Consider the following 22,691-nt stretch of genomic DNA (forward strand, 5'->3'; position numbering starts at 1 on the left):
CAGGTTCTTCATGGGTGAAGCAAGTTTGCTAGGTCCTGACTTTGAGGACTTGCGGATGTGTGGAATGCATGTTGCAAATAGCACAGAGTCTGGCAGATATTGAGATTTAAAATAAAAAAAAAAAAGGTAGTTATTACCACCATTATTTTGACATCAGAAGATACCAGGTACCACACTGGAATTTTCTTTTTCTAATTGAGGGTGGGCCAGAGAATATGCAATGTTCTAAGACTACCCCCCCCAATCAGCTGCTTAGTAAATAAAACTTGTTAATATTCTCCATTATGATCAGTCATTTGATGTGGGCATGAGGTAGACTTCCCCAGTTAAATGCACTGTGAAGCTGCTAAAAGGTATGCAAAGGACCAACCACCTTCCTCTCACACAGCTGCCCTTTTTTTTTAAACGCATTTCCATTTTCATTCATTCCACCACCACCACCAAAGATCTAGACCTCGCTTAGAGTTTGCCATATCTCATAGAAGAGTGTCATACTTGGGTTCCCTTTTAATAGAATGGTCTAGGTCCCCCTCCCTCCCACCCCTTAAATCCAGGCCCAGACAAAGTGGGCCAACCCAGTGACTGCTGAATATCACCCTTATTTTCAGAAACTCTGGACACAAAGTACACAAAACACACAGCGCGCTGTGTCCTTCTGCACGGGAACAGAGCACAGGGGTCCTAATCCTGCCCCGAGTGAGTGAGGATTTCTCTTGGGTTCACCACGTCCCTGAAGAACCGTGAAGACCAGTTTTCCAGTACAGGCATCGTCTCTCCACTCAGACCCACCATCTAAGAGAACTGAGAGCCTGGCCCTTCTCACCATTTTAACCACCTCATCTAACCTCTGCAGCCAAAGCTAAAATTCCCCCCATGGAGGACTGGCAGTTTTCTACCTTCCCAGCCTGCCTTGTATTGGGGCATTGATGCTGGACTGCTCTTGTCTGGAGCCTCCTCCCTCCTCATCCCTTCTGCTCATTGTCCTTCAGGGCTGAGTGTGGATCACATCATGCTCCTTACGTGGCAGCTCCCCCTGGGCTCTCCAGTGTTATTGGCAGGGACTAAGCCTTCTTTGTCCACACATCCCCAGAACTAGCATGGCGCCTTCCAAAGAGCAGACACTCCATTCATGTTTGGGGAACAAAACAGACAGTGCTCAAGATTTCTCATTTATGATGTTTTAATTTCTCCCACACTCTTGACTAAATTAAACAGTACAGGTATATGTCTCTTTTAATTTCACCAGAAGAATAAAAGAAATGAGGACAATGAATTAAACACCTTTTACTTCTATGTTTCACTATATCATGATCCCAGCTATGTAACGGCGTGGTTCTTTCACATTTTAAAGAAAATGCCTATCCAACACTCAGTGTTCTGGTACTGGTTCACAATAAAAGATGCCAGGATTTTTCAAAATACAAAACTATTACTCTCAAACAGCAATACATGTGTGAGCCATGTGATTCTAACCTTAGATTAGGAATGCTCAATTAATATTTGACAAAGGAGGCACAAATATACAATGGAGTCAAGACAGTTTCTTCAATAAATGGTGTTGGGAAAATTGGACAGACACATGCAAAAGAATGAAACTAGATCACCAAACTTACACCATACACAAAAATAAACTCAAAATTGATATAGGAATCTAAATAAGCCTTTTTGAAGGGAACGCATTGGAAAAACAAGGAAAGGTAAATGCGTACGTTACTGAAGAAAACAGAACACAAAGGCCACACTGTGCTCTCTCGAGCTTCTCCTTGCCCCCGCTACTTAGGAGATTGACAGCCCTTTTCAACTTCAAGGTGAAGACTCTGCCTCGGACTTCACTAGCGCTGCTGGCAGGAGCCGCTGGGGGTGGCTCTGGAGTGGGCCCTCGCTGCTGCTTTGACTCGGACTCTCTCTTCATCTTCTCTCAAAGCCTCCTTATACTGGGCCTGGAAGGTGCTGGGGGTTGTATTATTGATTTTAGCCCAAAACTCTAAGACTTTCATCTTGCTGGTTTCAGCGTAGGCTTTGGAGCCCCACAGGAATTCGTAGCGTGGAGGATCACTGTGGGGCACCTGACGATACTCCAGGAACTTTTGCTGCACCAAATCTACGGTGATGAGCTTCCAGGGCTCTCCGAAGATGAAGTGCCTCTTCCCAGCGTAGACCCCCATCGTATTCAGGAATTCCCACATCTCTTCTTCGGTGGCGCGATTGCCATTCAGGAAGATCACGCTCAGGAGAGGCATCAGGAGGCCATTCTTGGGGAGGCTCCTGCCACCATCACTCGGATTCTTGTCGTTGTGAAGATCCATTTGGCTGACGAGAATATAACGGTGACGGCTGGGGTCAACTTCTTTCAGGTCGAGGCCAAAGGTCAGCTCCATGCGCTCAGAGGCTCTCTGGAGGATCTCGGGAAAGTGAGCCTTATACTTCTTGTTGATGACCTTCAGCATTTCCTCCTTTGTGATGGGCTCTTTCACTTCATACTTGTACAGCAGCGCCTTCACTAACATGCCTACTTTACAGGCCATAAGATCTTCCCAATCATTCCCTGAGGAGGGCGGGGCCTGGGAGAAGCTTGACCTTTCCTTCCTTTGGCTCTTGGCACCTTCACCGGAACTGGCACAGGAAACGGTTGCAGCAGGAGAATTGGAGGCCGGGGTGCTCTGAGACTGCTCGGGAGTGCCTGCAGCAGGGGAGCTGGGAGGACTATCCTCCGCCATAAGCGAGGGGGATGAGGGAGACTCTTCTTCTCCTGCTGCGGTGGTGTGAGCAATCCCAGCACCCTGGTCTTCACCCTGGGCCTGGCGGTGGCGTTTCTCACGGGCCCGATGCTTACTCTTCTTACCACGAGGCATGGCTGTGGTTAGGGACAGAAGGCAGGAGCGTGACAGAAAGATACGTCACACAGTCACCTGGAGAAGGAGGATAAGAGGGTGTGAGCACCTTCCACAGGGAGAAGCCCCGGTGGCTTTACGAATGCCCCTCTGGAATAGCCTGTGGAAAGGTGTGGTAAGGAACGGAAAGCTCTCTCTAGCGGGAACATAGTGAGTGAGGCAGAAAGCGCAGGAAGAGAAATGAGGCTGGAGGGGGGGGGTCACTGGGGACCAAACCATGAGGGATTTTGGGTAAATTATATTAAAGAATTTTGATTTTGCTCTAAGCGCTAAGGATACTTGAGAACCAGAAGAAATTGTGAGCAGGACATCGTATAAAGCAGAGGTTCCCAAACTTGTTTGTGCCGTAGACCCCTTGCCATGTTTTTCGGTTTTGGGTAGACCCCCTACTTACCTGATATTGATTTTTTTGTAAATTTCTAACTGTAGTGAAGTTTAGTGTTAAAATTTAATAAAAAATAATGTACCTACTTTTCTCCGGCATTCTCAAACAAAATAACACTGATTCACTATAATTTGTATGATAAACTACCAGTTTATATTTTTTAAAATATTTTCTCAGCACTTTCCTATTCAAGATTCAGGAAACGAATGAACGTATTTTTCTCACATTCATATTTATAGAGTGACAAACTGAACAAGTCGGTGCAAGTTCGCGAAGCTTTGAGACAAAAATTGGCAAGAATGTTTACTGCGCGTATGCTTGTAACAAAATGATACTGGTATATCATTATGTGCAGGTTTTTATCCTACAACTTACACAATTTTATAAACATATATAATAAATTTTTTACTTCATAGGTACTTTTATAAATAATTTATATGTTTTTATATTATAAGATAATATGATGTAAGTAAATAGGTACTATCAGTGTATGTTGAGATCCACTATTGTGGACCCCCATTTTCATTTCATGGACCCCCAAATTTTTTTTTTCGCTGACGTAGACCCCTTGCAGGTTGTCATAGACCCCTGGGGGTCGATATAGACCACTTTGGGAATCACTGGATAAAGATTGGAGAATTAGGGAAATGAATCAGGTGACTGTCATTACAAACCAGGCAATGGACAGTTTTTTTTTGTTTTTTTCAACAATTACATATTTTTTTATATATATTTTATTGATTTTTTTACAGAGAGGAAGGGAGAGAGATAGAGAGTTAGAAACATCGATGAGAAAGAAACATTGATCAGCTGCCTCTTGCACACCCCTTACTGGGGATGTGCCCGCAACCAAGGTACAAGCCCTTGACCGGAATCGAACCTGGGACCTTTCAGTCCGCAGGCTGACGCTCTATCCACTGAGCCAAACCGGTTTCGGCCAATGGACAGTTTTTGATCAGCAAAGTGGAGTGCCAGTGGCATTTCTCCTGGGAGGTAGGACTTTGAGATCATTAGGGGGAGGGAGAAACCCATCCACAATGACATTTGGGAAAACTGAGCAAATGATAGCATCATCTAAGAATTGAAAAGAGCAACAGAGAATTACCTAGGTGATGTGTATAATTTACAGAAAATTATGAAAACAGCAAAAGAGCCAGGACCGGTTTGGCTTAATGGACAGAGCGTCGGCTTGGGGACTGAAGGGCCCCGGGTTCGATTCCGGTCAAGGGCATGTACCTTGGTTGCAGGCATATCCCCAGTAGGGGGTGTGCAAGAGGCAGCTGATCGATGACTCTCTCTCATTAATGTTTCTAACTCTCTATCTCTCTCCCTTCCTCTCTGTACAAAAATCAATAAAAAATATTAAAAAAAAAACAGCAAAAGACCACTAATAATAATAATAATAATAATAATAATAACAACAGCCCTAGCTGGTTAGGCTTGGTGGATAGAGCGTTGGCCTGTGGACTGAAGGGTTCTGGGTTGATTCTGGTCAAGGGCACAGGCCTGGTTGCAGGCTGATCCCCAGGAGGGGGTGTGCAGGAGTCAGCCAAACAATGATTCTCTCATTATTGATGTTTCTAGCTCTCTCTGCTTCTCCCTTCCTCTCTGAAATCAATAAAAAATATATTTTTTTAGAAAAAGGAAGAATGTAAGGGGCAGAGATCAACCAAAAGACTTGTATGCATGCATATAATCATAACCAATGGACAGAGACAGCAGGGGGGTGAGGGCATGCACGGGAGTGGGGTTGGAGGCATTTGGGGGATAGAGGCACATATGTAATACCTTAATTAATAAAAAGGGGGGGGGAGGCATGTATGGGAATGGGGAGGCAATGGAAAGATATGTACACATATAATACCTTAATTAAAAAAATAAAATTAAATTAAAAAACAAAAAAAACAAAAAGAAAGAAAATGAACGTTGCAGGGGGCGGGGGCGAGTTAGAAGGGGTCAGTGGGGAAAAGAGAAAACCTATAACCCTTTCAACAATATACATTTTTAAAAGTTAAAAAAAGAAAAGGAAGAATGTCCCCCTGTAGGTGTCCTGCTTGTCACTGTTGTAGGACCTCACAGGGTCCTGTTCTCCTGGCCAGCCTGTCTCCCGAGGACCACGGAGGTGTCAGAGTGCACCTCAGGCTGGGAACTTACAGGCAGAAGTCCGTCCACAGCTCTGCTGGGATTTCTCAGAGCTGGAAAGAGGGGAGCCCTGGGTGGTTGGTTATGTGTCAGGCCGTATTCGGAGTCTCCCCCTTTATACTTGACTAGTCCTAGAGGTCCACCGTCAACGGACTGGATTTGGGCCCCACAGACCAAGATCGTCACCTTCTGGGTAAGTCAGATCCTGGCCAAGACGGCCCAGGACCTCCAATGGCTACCTGCCGAGGCTGGATAGGGTCTGAGGTTCTAGCAGCAGTGGCGGGACTGTTTGCGACCCCACTGACATGTATCAAAGCGTGGGACTCCTCCTTCTATTGACCTGGGTTCGTCAGCCTCAAACCGAAACTCGTTTCTTTTAGGCACTCGAGAAGAAATACGGAAACACTACAGTTGGCCATCCCTGTCTGCTCCTCAGTCCTGGCCACCCCTTTTGGTGACCTTAACACTCATGGTCTCCTCACCTGGAGTCCAGGTTTCCTCCTTCAACGGAACTACAGCCGCCCCCGACTGACTAAAGGCCTCCCCTCCATGATGCCATCCCCTCGGAAGTAAGCGAAATACTCGTGCTGGGGACTCCCACCGGTAACGGCTGGGCAGGGTTTGGGGGCGCTCACTTGGTGACGGGCAGGATGGTCACTACAGTTCACATTCAGGGTCCTTATCTTGATACTGACCAGTCCTTGAATACCACGCTCCACCAACGAGGGGTTACGTCTGTCAGAGCGAGCTCCCGGGCTTCGGGAAATTTCCAAGGCGGAAGTCAGCGAGCCACATCCGGGTCAAGGTTGCTAGGTGTCTCGAGGGGCGTCAGCGGGGGTCATTCTACGGAATCTCAAATGTACCAATCCAAGCCTGGGAGTCCTCTCTCCACTGACCAGAGTCCACTGATCTCACACCCTCTCTCAGTCCCTAGAAGGGAAAGATAGGGCTCATCGTATCTGACTATTCCTCCATCAGCCTCCCACGCCTGATAGCAAACGCATTAATCAACAGAGAGGCAAACCGCGGCTCGCGAGCCGCATTTTGCCGACCACTGCAGCCGAGAGGTCTTCTCTTTAGTATTATCCGAGTCCTCACCTGAAAGCCAATTAGGGTTTGAACTCCTCCCTCTGCATAACTGGGTTGGTCTCTTTCTACTTAGACCCTCGACAGCTAAGACCCTCCAGGCAGAAATGAGGGGCCCCTGAGCTGAGTACTCTGTCTGCCTTAGGCTAATCACAGAGCGCAGGGAATGCGTGAACCTCTCTGCTGGTGGAGTTCCTTCATGTCACTGGTTCTCCTCACTCTGAAGAATTGGGGCCCACACCCACTAGACCAAGGCTTTCCTCTCCCTGAAACCCTACTGGTGGAAATGAGGGGGCTTCTCAACCTGACAACTGTGCCGTGACCTCCCAGATCAAGAGGAGGGGGCAGAACTTTGTGGCGCCTGCTCTGTTTGATTATTGGTAATTTCTTCATTCTTCCCTAAAAATTCATCACCTTTTCACCTGACTGGTACCAGGATTCCACTCTCAGAGGACCTGAGGCTACACTCTTCAGATCAATGACCTCCTCCCCTGGGACTACAAAATGAAAAGTCTGTGTGAGCCGCATAGAGCCACAACTGTTCCATACATTCCTTGGTGGACAGCCCAGGCAGGACGTTATAGGACCCCATTGTTCTGGCTGGTTCCTTCCCCCATTTTTTTTTTTTTCTAAAACAGATTTTGTTTTCTCACAATTCTGGAGACTAGAAGTCCAAGATCAGGGTGCCGCTCTGGTTCTGTTCTGGTGAGAGCCTTTTCTGATGTCTCTCCCCCTTCTTACCTTTCTTTTTTTTTTTTCTTTTTCTTTTTCTTTTTTTTTTTCTGATCAAGCCTCGAATTTTATTGTTTTTTGTTGTGTGTGTTTTTTTTAATATATTTTATTGATTTTTTTTTTTGCCCCCCTTTCTTACCTTTCTTAAAAGGGCACTATTCCCATCATGAGGGCCCCACCCTCCTGATTTCATTATCTAAATCTAATCACCTCCCAAAATGCTCCATCCAGCTCCACTGGGGTTAGGGTTTAGGGAAAAACATTCATTCCAGAACACCATTTAAACAGGTTATCATCTGGATGACATTTCTCCCTCTTGACCTTAAGGCTGTGAGAGTCTTCATTAAGGTTAACTTTGGTTCTAATAGATTGATTTTCTACCAGGTAGAAGTGGAGACCCATGATTTTTTGAGTCCCTATATTTTTAGGTGATTTGACATTGCATATGTAGGTGATCATGTGGTTACCAAATATTACTATTTTTCTTTATTCATACTCCTGATTTATATTGATATTCATGTTGTTCTATGTATTCCAATCCAGTAATTAATATCCAGTTTTTCTTCTTACTGCTTGAGATACATTTTATCATTTTATCAGAATATGGAGAAGAAAAATGAATTAAGAGATACAAGGCTGGGATGAGTGGGATAGAGTGAGAGTAAACCATTTTGGGAACTGTGCATGAGGAAGTTTACTTTGTGCCTGCATGTCTTTTTTTTTTTTTTTTTTTTTTTAAACAAAACCTTTATTGTTGAGATTATTACAGATGTCTCTCCCCCCCCCCCCCAATTGCCTTCTTCCACCTGGTTTCCACCCTGCCCAAGTCCTTCACCACCCTATTGTCTGTGTCTTTAGGTAATGCATATATGCATATAAGAGCTTTGTTTAATCTCTTCCCACCCCCCTATCCCCTTCTTTCTGAGAATTGTCAGTCTGTTTCATTTCCATGCCTCTGATTCTATTTTATTCACCAGTTTATTCTGTTCATTAGACTTCTTATTCATTTATTTTGATTTTTAGATCCAATTGTTGATAAGTAGGTATTTGTTGCCATTCTGTTGTTCATATATTTTTTTTTTCTTTATCTTTTACTTCTTCCTCTTCTTAAAGAATACCTTTCATACATATGTAATACTAGTTTGGTGGCGATGAACTCCTTTAGCTTTTTCTTATCTGTGAAGCTCTTTATCTGACCTTCAATTCTAAATGATAGCTTTGCTGGGTAGAGTAATCTTGGTTGTAGGTCTTTGATATTCATCACTTTGGATATTTCTTGCCACTCCCTTTTGACTTGTATAGTTTCTGTTGAGAAATCAGCTGACTGTCATATGGGCCTTCCCTTATAAGTAATTAACTGCTTTTCTCTTGCTGCTTTTAAGATTCTCTCTTTGTCTTTTGCCCATGATGTGTCTTGGTATGGTCTTCTTTGGGTTCCTCTTGTTTGGGACTCTGTGCTTCCTAGACTTGTAAGTCTATTTCTTTCACCAGGTAGGGGAAGTTTTCTTTGCTATTTCTTCAAGTAGATTTTCAATATCTTGCTCTCTCTCTTCTGGTACCCCCCTAAAGGAATGTTGGTATGCTTAAAGTTGTCCTGGCTCCTTACATTATCTTTATATTTTTGGATTCTTTTTTTCTTTTTTCTTTTCCTGTTGAGTGTTTTTTGCTTTCTCATATTTCAAATCTTTGATTTGATTCTCACAATCCTCTGCTCTACTATTGAATCCCTGTATATTATTCTTTATTTCAGTCAGTGTATGCTTAATTTCTGATGGTTCCTTTTACATGTGTTTGGCATTCTCACTAAGATCCTTGAAAATCTCACTAAATCCCTTGGAGGGTTCTAGAAGATTCTTGAGTATCCTTATAACTGTGTTTTGAACTCTATATCCAGTAGTTTGCTTTCTTTCATTTCTTTCATTTGTAACATGTTTTTGTTTTTTTCTCTCTCTGCATTTTGGTTGCTTCCTTGTGTTTGTTTATATGTATTGGGTAGAGCTACTATGTCTCTTTGAGTTGATAGAGTGGCCTTGTGTAGTAGGTGTCCTATAGGGCCCTGTGACTCAGCCTTCCCAGTCACCTGATCTGGGAACTTTAGGTGCACCCCTTTGTGGGCTGTGAGCACAGTTTTGTTGTAGTTGGGACTTGATTGCTGTTGGTGTCACAGGGAGGAATTGACCTTCAGGCCAATTGGCTGTGAGGATCAGCTGTGACTACTGTGGGAGACTTGCTATGCAAGAGACACCCCTATGGAGCAAGACTTGCTTCAGTGATACTTTAGTGCTCACCGATTCTGTCACTTGAGTGTGTCACTTATGGATGTGTAGAGTTGTAATCTGGTATGGTCTGACACTTACCATTGGGTACACTGGCTCAAAGTCAGCCACTGCCTGGAGCCACCCAGCAGGAGCTACAGAGAGATCTGAAGATTCCTCCTCTTTGTGTTGGGTTTGGAAGAGGCCAGATGAGGCCCAGCTGTGAAGCAAGGCAGGCTGGTGCTAGGTCTTGGGCCTTTTATTGATAGGTTTGGGGCTTCCTGACCCAGCTGCAGCTTGTTTGAGATTTTTAAGGACAGGCCATTCATATGCAAAATCCACTGCAGGCAGCCTGGTTGGGGTTGCAAATTGGATGAGACAAGGTCTCCGGGAATCACCAGGGCAGAGCAAACAAATGGCTGCCAATGATCATCCCTGCAACCAGGGAGGTCCCAGCAAGAAACAATGATCACTGGGATATCCTACATCTGAGAGAAAGCTGTCTCCAAGTTTCTGCCCTGATGCCAGACAAATGTGTCCTCAAGAGCCTCGACCTTGTGCTGGAGCTTAGAGGAAGCAGGACCTTGTAAGTTCAGTTTGTGTGCTGGCCTTTTAAGAGGAACAGCTGGGTCTCCAGCAGCCTCTGTTTCCCTGAGCTCCTATCTGCACTCATTTTTACAGCCCATAGTTACAGAAACTTCTTTTCTCAGCTCTGAAACCCTGGGCTGGGGTCTAGTATGGGGCTAGGACCCCTTCTTCCTCTGGGTAGCCCCCACAGAGATGATCTCCCTCCCGATTAAAAAAGCAGCACATGTGGGTGCCAGACCAGCCTGTTCCATGCCTCTGCATCTTGTGCCAGTCTCTGCATGCTTTCTTCTTTACTTCTCTAGTTGTAGGACTTCATTCAGCCAGCTTTCTAGCAGTTCTGGATGGTGGTTGTTCTGTATTTTAGTTGTAATTTTGATGTGGTTGTGGGAGGCGATGAGTATAGGCCAGTGGTCAGCAAATTCATTAGTCAGCAGAGCGGTTTGCCGACCACTGGTATAGGCTTTTACCTATACCACCATCATCCATGCCTGCATGTCTTTTAAAAAACATGTATTTATTAATTTTTAGAGAGATAAGAACAATGATGAGAAAGATACATAATTGATCCACTGCCTTCTGCATGCCCACCACTGAAGATCAACCCCAAAACCTGGGCATGTGCCCCAACCAGGAATCAAACTATGGTTTCTGGGTCAATGCTCAACCACTGAGCCATACTGGCTGGGCTCTGCATGTCATATTAGAGCATATTCCCTAATTAAAACGAATCCTTATGCCACAGACTGAATGTTTGTCCTCTCCCTCCCTTATTCATATGTTGAAATCCTAGCTCCCAAGGTGATGGTATTAGGTGGTGGGGCTTTTGGGAGATAATTAGTTCATGAGGGTGGGGGTCCTCATGAATGGGATTAATGTCCTTATAAAAACAGCCCCAAAAAGCTTCCTTGCCCTTTCTACTCTGTGAGACAGAGTGAGAAGGTGCCATCTCTGAACCAGGATGGTCTCTTACCAGATACCAAATCTGCCTGTATCTTTTTTTTCTTTAAATAAATTTCTTTATTGATTAAGGTGTTACATATGTGTCCTTATTCCCCCATTCCCTCCCTATCCCCCCACTCATGCCCTCACCCCCCGTTGTCTGTGTCCATTCGTTAGGCCCATATGCATGCACACAAGTCCTTTGATTGATCTCTCCTCTTTACCCCCACCCTCCCCTACCTTTCCTCCGAGGTTTGATGGTCTGATTGCCTATATCTTAATCTTGGACTTACCAGCATCCAGAAATGTGAGAAATATTTTTGTTTATAAACTACCCAGTTGATGGTATTTTTGTTATACTAGCCTCAACAGACTAAGACACCTTACATGAAGTTTGACCACCACAGTAATGGATGTACATTAAGGAGGTCTCAGAAGGCTCACCTGCCTGTGATTATAGGTCAGGAAGCCATGTCTTTCATTCATGTCTGGAGGAGACATACTTTTAAAATAATGGTGAAATATGTAAACATTAGCCGGTGCTGCTAGTCAGGGTGAGAAAGCAGTTTGGGTTTGCAAATTGGACAGCTGCCTCTTACAAAAACTCACCTCTATTCAGATGCTTGCACCTTATAAACCTTCCCAAGATGCTCACCATCCCACATCATTGTAGAAGGGAATGCATTTCCAGCTGGAAAATTAATGCTGGCACAGAATGCATTTTCATTGTTGCTGAGTGACCCTGTGTACTACAAATAAAATTGTTTGACAATTCTATTCAGAATGACAAGTACAATAAATATTAATAGATGCCTAAAAGGCAGAATTGATAACTTGTCACTGAATACCTTTCTATGATTTCAGTTTTGAACCATGAGAATGGCTTACTTATTCAAAAGTTAAATACATATTTTTAAAGTTTAATTAAACAAAACCAGTGTTCTAAGGAATCACCCGAGGTGCTTGTTTTAAAATGCAGATTTTTAGGCCACACCCTCCAGATGTTCCAAGCCAATAAGGAATTGGGAAATCTGCATTTTTTAATAAGCAGCCTGGGTGATTCTGATGTAAATGGTTCCAGAACCAAGGAACTGTAGGGCAAATGACCACAGACTACATTTATGCAACAGATATATCTTTATTGAACACTGAATTCATGCATCTGTCCATTTCATAAATTATGCTTTATTATATTAAAATATAAAACACGTTTCTCATCTTCTGTGACTTGAATATTCAGCTTACTACACTGGATTTGACTTAATGTCGACCAACCATGTACAATGTGATAGAAGCATTGGAAACATTTCTTGAAAACTAAGAATACAATTTGTGAGCACACTTCACAGATAGAATTTTAGATGGTCACAGAATTAAGTTTGCACATTTAAAAGGATCTGAATCATTCATATTAATATTGTGAATTTCTTATAAATTATTCATTAGTGTAAGTTGTCTAGGCAAAGCCAAGCCATGACATTATTTATACTAAGTACCACACCTGGAACTTGTTCTGAGTTATTTAACACAGAGCACATTTTTAATGCAATAAATATTTATAGTTAGTAGTAACAAGTACAATGATAATTTACAAAATATGAGTCTAATATTTAAAACAGAACATGACATTAAACAACTTTGTACCACGTATTTTTACAACTCAATGAACTGATAATTTCAACAAATTTTATTACCTATAACCCTGCTGACTTGGGTGCAAGAAAGGTCATGCTTGAAATCAGTTAAGTGAGGTTACAGAAAAATTTTTTTTAAAAAGAAAATTAGTTTTGCTGAAACCGGTTTGGCTCAGAGGGTAGAGCGTAGGTCTGCGAACTGAAAGGTCCCAGGTTCGATTCCGGTCAAGGGCATGTACATTGGTTGCGGGCACATCCCCGATGGGGGGTGTGCAGGAGGCAGCTGGTCGATGTATCTCTCTCATTGATGCTTCTAACTATCCATCTCCCTTCCTCTCTGTGAAAAATCAATAAAATATTTAAAAAAAAAATTAGTTTTATCTTCTTAATGTTACACATTACCAATATCATTATATCAATATCAATAACTAAAACTGCAGCAAAGTAATGGAAATATTTGGATTCACAACATGCCCAAATTATATAATGTACCATGAACACTGAAATCCTGAGTTATACCAACATTTTCAAGCTTGTCTGGGAATTAATGAGGTGTTGAATGTGTGAAGTTTTACTGTCCATTAAAATGATCATTGTAAAAGACCATAAAATTATGTGTGTCCTTCCATGTCATTATATGGCTCTGGGAATTAAAAACAAAAGTGGAAAAAAGGAAAATAATCTTATCTCCTAGAATCTAGAGCATGAATATAGAGAGGGCAGAGAGATGATGGCGTCTGGGTTTATCATGGGGCACTTTGGGCTAGGCACTCAAACCTGAGCTCATGATTTGGCCCCTTAGACCAGGAAAGATTTTTCTGTTAGAAGCTATTCAGGTAGTTTGGGTCTCTGTCATTCACTGTCATATCTTACTCTTTGGGGGTAAGGGTGGGGGAGGGGGAGTAGGGGTGAATGCCTCTACCTCTTCTTGACCTCTTTTCTCCAACTAATCCTGATTCAAAGGACTGACTGTTCTCACTTGGGTCCTCCCTCTGCCCAAGATTTTTTTTTTCCTCTTGGGTTAGTCATAAAGGGGGAAAATTTTCTCAGGGCTTCTGGTTGCCACTAAATTGTGTCTCTAGAGGCAACTGAGCTAAGGGATTTCCTTGCCCACCTACTTCGTGCCTCATTTCAGCCTCTGCCTTCAGTGACTGCTTAACTTAGATGCTTAGAGACATCTTTAATGCCCTTTGTATATATTCTTTGACTTTATCACCAGTTCAAGCCTTATGACAAAATCTAGAGTAGGAAATGGGACTGTTAGGTATTGTGAACTTAATTGCTCACACGGGCTGGATTTGGGAAGCAATGCTGAGTAACGGAGGTCCACAGTAATGCTCTGCTATTCAGCTATGCCTTGAGATCATGAAGTGACCTCCCTGAGCTTCATCATCTGAATACTCTTCAAGGTACTTGGGAGGACGAATAGCAATGTGCTTAGTACTGCGTTTGGCTTGTCATTGGTGTTTGGCGAAACTGAGCTCCTTTCTTTTAGCATCTCTAGAGCCACAGAACTCCATTCGGGTTTCAGACCAATGCCATATGTTTTGAAGCTTGTGTTTTTGCTTCCAAGGACTCCACCCTTCTTATCTTACCCTTTTACTTCATTGTGACGCAGAATGCTGTTCCAACTAATATGCCTCTCTTGGGGCAACCAACAAGGACACCGTTCACCCCTTTGTGCCAAGTTAAACAGGCTTGCTTTGGGGATGACAGACTATCCTGTAGCTGGGAAAAGCAATGATTTGTTCTGTTCTTCACTATCACAGAAGGAGCCATGAGAATGAATGCAATCAGATTAAGTTGAATCATATGAAATCACCTTTCTGTAGGTCACATGTAGCTCAATATCTGCAGTTTCACGTGTTTCAGCCTTATAATTTGATAGGACTTTTAATCTAATAGTAGATGGTCACTAGTAAATGTCATTTGCCAATATCCATGATCAATGATGTACAGCAGCTCTTGGATCAGCAGGGCAGGCCTGGATTACATGAGGCAATGAGTAGAAAAGTGCTGAACAGGACACGAACACTAGTTAAATGCAAAGTATTTCTTGGATTAATTGTGGACACGTACTATTTTAACCCAGGAGTTGTTAAACTTTTTAAAAACCTAGATAAATTCCAGTAACTGCATTTTTAACATGAAATTTCACAAGAGAAAAGTCTCTTCTTGGTGTGCTAGTTGTTGATTGCTCTAGATATGTTCAACTGGAATACTACCCTGTTTCCCCGAAAATAAGACAGTGTCTTATATTAATTTTTTTCTCCCAAAGTTGAGCTAGGTCTTATTTTCAGGGAAACACGGTAGTATGCCCAGAGGAATATACATCCAGGTGAGGGCTGAGAGGAATGACCATCCAGATACAGAATAAAGTAGAGCTTCCTAGGGCTTGGTTTCATTGAATAGCTCATACAAAGCCTGGCCCCAGGAGAGTAAATAATTCCCTTGTCAGCTGTTAATCCATTTAGCAAAAAATTAGACAAATGTGCAAAATCTGTTCAGTTCCTCCCAGGAACCCAGGGTTAATTCTAAGCTACTCTCTAACAGTGGCTAACTCCTGGTACGGATGTGAAGGGCCCAAATGACAAGCAAGTTTGCATCCTTTCCAACTCATCACAACACAAATGCATACTATTCATTTTACTCTCAGATAGTCAGGTTCTTAGGGTGATCATCTCTATCTGGCTTCTGGGAAAGGTGACTTAGCCATTTTTTAATCCACAAATTGAGGATGTCATTCAACACGCAGTCCCCAAACAAAGCTAATCCCTATTACGGAAGCCATTTGGTGCACGAATCGACTTTGGAACCAATAACTGACTGCTACTTTTGGCATAAACAAAAAACTTTATAACTTAAGTGTGCCCGTGCCCCGTGGACAAGTTCATTTATTTTTGTTCAATGTGCACTTTCATAACAAGCTGATTTGGCTCATGTGAGCAGCCTCTAAATTGTTTATTTACCTACGTGTTCTTCACTCTTCAGGATGACACCAAATTGTTTATAGGGTAAAGCGGGAAATCCAGGACTTGTTAATGAGGCAGAAGGCCAGGTTCAGTGGGGGATTGAGCGCAGCCAGAACAACAGGGTTTAGTCATCCCCATTTATGGGGAATCATCAAATCAACAACAGGGAGGAGCCTTGTCTTCACCTAGCTGGGAGGATCATCTTGCTGAGGAATATCGCTCCTGCCAGCCGCTGTGCCTTCCTTGCCAGCAGCAGCCATTGGTGGGAAGACTGCTTTGTTTATTGCTTAATCTATCACTATTGAGCTGCCTGCCTTAGGGAGGCTCAATTTAAGATAGATTGAAAGGTAGTGTCTGTCAATTGAATAAACACAGATGGTTTTCCACAGCAAAAATTGATTTTTTTCCTTGCCAACGACATAAGCGCTAAATGTGATTATCTTTGGAAGCCAGGCGTGAAATGTCTTAGTTCCAAGCCTCTGCCACACTCCACCCTAGAAGAGAGGTGATACTACATGAGAGTGTGGGTATATCTCACTGTGATTGTAGGTTCTTGAAATGAAATAAAAAATTTGACTTCCCTAAAGAAGGGTCTGATTGAGTCCATCCCAATTAGCTTTGAGTCAATCTATCAGTTGATTCATACAATAGTTTTTCCAGTTTTAGGTCACTGGCTGGCAAAGGCCTCCTCCAATGCTTTAAGTCTCAAAGACATTATAGGATTGCCTAAAGACACACAACTAAACATAGACTCCATTCTCTTCACTGTCTGGCCAAAAGTTGGGAGGAGTCCAGGCACAATCCATGCCATGAGAGAAACTAAGGGAGACATTAAGATGAATCCTACTTCCAAAATGTCTTTGGGAGCAGGTAGATCAGAGACACTTAAACAAGTTATGCTAGGCACCCAGAATGCCTCCTTAACAACTACCTAGGAATGAAGTCACGTACACTCAAGAGTTTTGAAGAAAGCCAAGGGTAAAATTGTGGAGCAGTGGTTCAAGGTAGCAGGTGCATGGAGATTGAAGGCTGAACAGGAAGAGTGCCCTTTGTATAATGATCCTTTCATTTCATGAACATGAACATGAATGTGGAGTGAGTGGCAGTTCAAGGATTTGCCAAGGGTAGCAGAAGTGTGGAAATTGTAAGCATGTGAGTTCCATAAATACTTTCGACACAGAACTAGAAACAATGAGACTCAGAGACTTTTAGCAATAGAAGGGAACTTAACACTGTCCTCTCATTCTAGAGATGAAAAAATGAGTCTAGAGAAGAGATATTGATAGCTAAGGTCATTTAACTAGAGACAAAATTGGAATGTCAAGCTAAAAATGTTGGTTCTTTCCGCTACACTACCTGTCTTGATTTTGAAATTGTTCAGTGTAATTGTGGACTACCAGGAAAGCAGGCATGTCCAGTGTAAAAAGTTCATGCAGCAAACAGAAGTGAAGCAGTTTTACTCCAGCTAATATAACTGTAAACACACATCTTTACAACTGTCTTGGTCCTAGCTTCTATAGGTCTGCAGACAGTGGGTGCTTCCTTATATCAAGAGACAAAACTCTTTTAATACGTGTCATGTGCAAAAGAGAGCTGATTGTTCTATCTCACCTGGGTGGAGAAAATTAGAACTAAAATGATCTTGGGATGTAAGGGATATACATTAGGGCACATTTGCAGAATTTGGCTTTATCATTAGCATGTTTGCAATCTGTCAAATTGGTCTGTCTTTGAATAAAAAAAACTTGATTTAGATTTCTAGAGTAAGATGGTCAAATCATTTTACTCACTTAGAAAAAGAGAAATATTTAAAGCCACTATTTTTATGCACATGGGCTGTTTTGTGAATACTCTTACGTAGAAACAATATATATAATGTAGCTGTTTTTAATCAGTTCTTAAAGCTAGGTCCTCTGTAACTTTGTTGTACATATTCTGGTAGAAATAAATATTACTGAACGTGTATTGATTTCTCTCCACAGACTACAGGTGAATCACTTGTTAAATGTAAACATGTTTCTACTTTCACTCCGATATGATCCCTTTTTCTCCTATGAAGCTACTGCTTCTATATAATCTAAGTAAGTACATTTGACTGAAAATCCTATATACCAAAAATAAACACTATAGTTTATGCACTTAGAATGTTTGATGAATTGACAGATGATTAATTCCTCCCACCCCAAAAGAATTTCTCTTCTATGGTGGAACTGATTACAATTGAACAACAAAAAGAACTTCCATCAATTTAGAATTCAGAATGTGAGATATATTACTCCACAGCCACACATGGATCTTTACATGTTTCTATGTGTTTGGTTGTGTGTTTGCCTTAAGTGTTTCTCCTATGTCCTCAGTAATGCCCAATGCTTAAATTTGTATGAACCGGTTCCTAGTGTTATCAACTTGGGAACTGTTATTCATATATGGAACTCTTTCATAGGGCCAACTTTTCATATTTTTTTTCTTGCTTTGTGGTTATAATTATTCCTGAAATATGTCTCAAATCATATTTTTAAAGCACTAGCTCCTGCTTAAAGGAATGACAAGGTGAAGTCTTCCACGAAATGGACAGTCAATGTATAATTTCTCTGCTATATAAATTTGGTTCTTCATATAATTTCTATGACTTAATTAGCCACACCTGTATAACAGGGTTTGATGCTTAAAATAATAATTTTCTATTTGGTATCTTTTCTCAAAAAAAGGAAAGTTTGCTCTACAGCAGAAGAAGTATTCACAAATTGAAATGGAAAAGGTATGCCTTGATGGGCCTTTCAAACATAACAGTGACCCATTTAGGCATCTCCCCAACCTGCCTGTATCACTCCTGAGCCTTACAAAGGGTCTTTAGAGGGTACAGTGATAACAACAGATGTGAGGGTTCCTTACCAGTGACAGAGCAAAACCAGGGGGCCCCAGCAGGCCGGGGTCAAGGGTCAGTCTAGACATACCCCTCATGACAGATGTTTCCATTGATAAGGCTGAAGGTGGCTGCAGAGGGATTGGCACTCTTGAGGGAGGTCATGCAGGTGGTACTTCTGCCGGTGCTGTGAGATCGGGTTAATAGGCCAGGCTGGCAACAGAGGAGCTGGGTGTTGAACTGCTTTCTGAAACTCTTGCTCAGCAGGTAGAGGGCAAAAGGGTTGACACAGGAGTTGGTGAAGGCCAGGAGGCGGGCGCAGATACTGGCGACAAAGTGCAGCATGGAGGTGTCCACCTTGGAGTAGTGGTAGGAGCGGTACAGGTAGATGACATGGTTGGGGAGCCAGCAGAAGGCAAAGAGGGCCACAAACACTAGCACTGTCTTGGCAAGGCGCTTCCGGGATTCAATCTGAGGAGAGAGTCACACACAGAGAGGACAGAGGGACCAAGGAACAGTGTGGGAGGATTGTAGAGAAACAGAGATTCAGAGAAAAAAAGACAGGGAAATAAAATTAGGGAAAGAAGCAAGCTCATGAGGTCACGGAAAAAGAGTTTAATAGGAGAAAGGGGACAAGAGAGAATCAGATAAATCAGAGAAAAGGCACAGAAACAGACAGAAAAAGAAAAACAGTCAGAAACACAGAAATGGAAATGTCAGGAAGCAGAAATCCATGATGTAGAATACAGTTAGACCATGCCACTAAGAACAGATTTTTAACCAAAGTTGATTATATGCTTGGATGGATTACATACTGAAATTTTAGTAAATGCTCTGCTTTTTCTCAGGAGGGCATTGGTACAGTCTATCAGTCATATGACTTCATGTCTTTCTCCACAGTTAAAAATTTGTTATTCCCTTTGATCAGGGGTCCTCAAACTTTGATGCTCAAAGAAACAATTAGCTTTGTTCTTCCTCAATGGCCAAACCAAGATAATTATCTATTATTATTATTATTACTACTAGAGGCCCGGTACATGAAATTCGTGCATGGGGGGTGGAAAGGGTGTCCCTCAGCCCAGCCTACATTCTCTCCAATCTGCGACCCCTCAAGGGATGTCCAACTGCCTATTAGGATCCGGCCTAACCAGGCAGTCGGACATCTCTCTCACAATCCAGGACTGCTGGCTCCCAACTACTTGCCTGCCTGCCTTCCTGATTGCCCCTAACCACTTCTGCCTGCCAGCCTGATCACCCCATAACCACTTCCCTGCCAGCTTGATTGATGCCTAAACTGCTATCCTGCCAGCCTGTTTGCCTCTAACTTCCCTCCCCTGCAGGCCTGGTCACCCCTAACTGCCCTCTTCTGCAGGCCTGGTCCCCCCAACTTCTCTCCCCTGCAAGCCTCGGTCCCCCCAAACTGCCCTTCCCTGCAGGCCTGGTCACTCCCAACTTTCTTCCTCTGACAGCCTAGTCACCCCTAACTGCCCTCCCCTACAGGCCTGATCGCCCCCAACTGCCCTTCCTTGTAGGCCTGGTCCCTCCCAACTGCCCTCCCCTGCTGGCCTGATCACCCACAACTGCCCTCCCTTGCAGACCTGATTCCTCCCAATTGCTCTCCCCTGCTGGCCATCTCATGGCAGCGATCTTGTGTCCACATGGGGGCAGCTATCTTTGACCACATGGGGGCAGCCATCTTGTGTGTTGGACTGATATAAATTTACATATTACTCTTTTATTAGATAGGATTATCATTATTATTATCATCATCATCAAGTTATTTATGGACTATACTAAGGGTCTATACTTTGGCTCCCTACTCCCTCTGCTACTGCAAGGGGAAGCATCTTTCTCATTGAAGAATTTGGGATACAATATACATTTGCTATTGAGAGGTCTTTCAAGTTGGGGGACAGTTTCACTAAGAACTGTCACCCTCCTCTTACAATTAAGGCCTTCCCCTCCTCCAGAAAAAAAGCTATAAAGGGTGAAGCCTCCAACTAAGTCAGCTATACATTGAAATGGATGGGGCATCTTTATGTTTCTCCATCATTAGTACATCATCTACATTTGGAGTGTGAGGTAAGAACGGACAAAGAGGAGAAAGCGAGAGCCCCTGATTTCTACAATTCTTGCCTCAAGGATGAAATTATAAGGGTTTACACGGATGGGCAAGGGAATCTAACATATATAGAGGGCACCCTGCATTCTGAGCAGTCCAGGGTGTACATACGCTCTTTTGCAATTCTCCAACAGCCTTACAATATAGGGGTTATTACTCTATGCCATGCATAAAGGAATTGAGGCTCAGAGTAAGTCATAAAACCTGGATTTGAACTTCAATCAGTGTGAGCCAGTCTTAATCAAACTACTTCTTTTTCTTCAACAAGCCTCATCTTCCTGCCTCCTCTGCTTTCCCCCATGTGGAAATCCTCTTCCTATCCAAACAATGTGATTGGAATTTAAAGAAGTCACATCCTTGGGAGCCGGAATATTTTATTTTTTTAAACAATAAAACAACACTTTTTTTTCAGATATTTCTCAAAAAGAAACCCACACTACAAATCCTTCAGGTTCTCAACACTTCCCTAACTTATAATAAGAGAACAAGATTATAAAGGGCACCCGAATTCTGGGGCTTCTGTGGCTAGGAGTTTCCATTTACCATCTGGAAACCCATCTCCTCTAATTACAGAATCAGGTGACATGACCATGACAATACTGTACTGTGGAGTCCAAAAGAAATGCAAGGGATCAGACCTCCAAGGAGGAAATTAATCATTCCTAAGCACCTACCTGCTTCTTGACATGTATATTCCCTTCCACAGGCAGATTATAAGCACTCTGGATCAGATTTTTGGCAATGAAGTAGTAGTAGACAGAAATAATCGACAGTGGGATGATGTAGAAGATCAGAAAGGAAGCCATGGAGTGGATTTTGGGGTGCAGCTCATTGGAGTGTGGGTATGGGGCACAGCTGATGAAGGTCTGATTGGTGCTCTCCTCATGGAAAGGATGTAGATCAGAAAACACCGCTTCTGGAATGGCCAGGAGCATGGAGATGATCCAGATCAATGCGGCTTTGAGGCAGATCTTCATCAGGGCATGAGAGGCCTGGATATCCATTGGCCGGACGATGGCTTTGTACCTGGGGCAGGAAAGAGGAAGTGTTCTGTGTAAGTTGCCTAATATGATGGATACTAGGGCCAGGACTAGGGTGAGGCAAATGAGGTACTTGGGTGCAATATCCAAGGAGGTGCTCACTCTCAGGTTCATGCAAGTGTCCCCTCGGTACACAACCCTACAGTGAGTGGCACCCCAAGTACCTCACTCACCTTATTCTTTAAAATTTTTTTTTTAAATATTGATTTTTTTTTCAGAGAGGAATGGAGAGGGATAGAGAGCTAGAAGCATTGATGAGAGAGAAACATCGATCTACTGCCTCCTGCACACCTCCTACTGGGGATGTGCCTGCAACCAAGGTACATGCCCTTGACCAGAATCGAACCTGGGACCTTTCAGTCTGCAGGCCGATGCTCTATCCACTGAGCGAAACCGGTTTCAGCTGCCTTATTCTAGTCCGGGCCCTGAAGGATGCCTTCCCCTTTCTCCAGCAGTAGCATTCTGCCCACATTCTCTCTTGATTTTAAGATTAATTCTAAGGAAAGATAAAGCTTCTTTCATTTTTCTTCTTAAATCATAGGACTTAATAATAAAGGACACAGGGACAAGAAGGTTGACTTTTTAAATTTTTTACAAAGCCTTTAATTTGAGTATTCGAATGCAGTGTAGGGACCTTGAGTTTTTGAGTATTTACATATATATATATATATATATATATATATATATATATATATATATATATATTTTCCTTTTCAAAGTATATAGAACGAATAGTCTGCTGAAAACATTATACACAGGAGCATCCCTATAATTATCAAAGTCATCTTTCCCCAGCCCTCCTACTTTCAGCTTCATCTTCTCTTGTAGTATTTATTTTTTTAAATGACTTTATTGAGTAAGGTATCACATATTTGTCATCATCCCCCCATTCCCATCCCAAACCCCTTCCTACACATGCCCTCACCCCCCTGGTGTCCATTCCTGTGCCACACGTATCCCTGTGTTTTGGAAGCAGACACTAAGATGAAGTCAGGAGGACAAAGAGTTTTCTGGGGAGTAATACCTGTGAAAGGAAAAAGGG

At 42.8% G+C, this 22,691-nt stretch overlaps 2 protein-coding genes across 2 annotated transcripts in view; both read right to left on the minus strand.

Moving 5' to 3' along the window:
* Nucleotides 1-1,832: 1,832 nt before the first annotated feature.
* Nucleotides 1,833-2,852, minus strand: MAGEB17 (MAGE family member B17; the record flags this gene model as incomplete). The annotated part of the gene is made up of 1 exon (XM_084869984.1): nucleotides 1,833-2,852. One exon carries the CDS (start codon nucleotides 2,850-2,852, stop codon nucleotides 1,833-1,835), a length of 1,020 nt encoding a protein of 339 aa, XP_084726110.1.
* Nucleotides 2,853-18,568: 15,716 nt separating this feature from the next.
* Nucleotides 18,569-22,691, minus strand: part of GRPR (gastrin releasing peptide receptor) — a gene marked incomplete at both ends in the record, with an annotated part of 30,173 nt that continues 26,050 nt past the window's right edge. Inside the window, 2 exons of the mRNA XM_084869870.1 lie at nucleotides 18,569-18,958; nucleotides 21,284-21,635. Of these exons, the coding sequence (XP_084725996.1) occupies nucleotides 18,569-18,958; nucleotides 21,284-21,635 (742 nt within the window). The remainder of the gene's footprint in view (nucleotides 18,959-21,283; nucleotides 21,636-22,691) is intronic.

The sequence above is a fragment of the Pipistrellus hanaki genome (assembly GCF_964339955.1).
Source record: "Pipistrellus hanaki genome assembly, chromosome: X".
Classification (NCBI taxonomy): domain Eukaryota; kingdom Metazoa; phylum Chordata; class Mammalia; order Chiroptera; family Vespertilionidae; genus Pipistrellus; species Pipistrellus hanaki.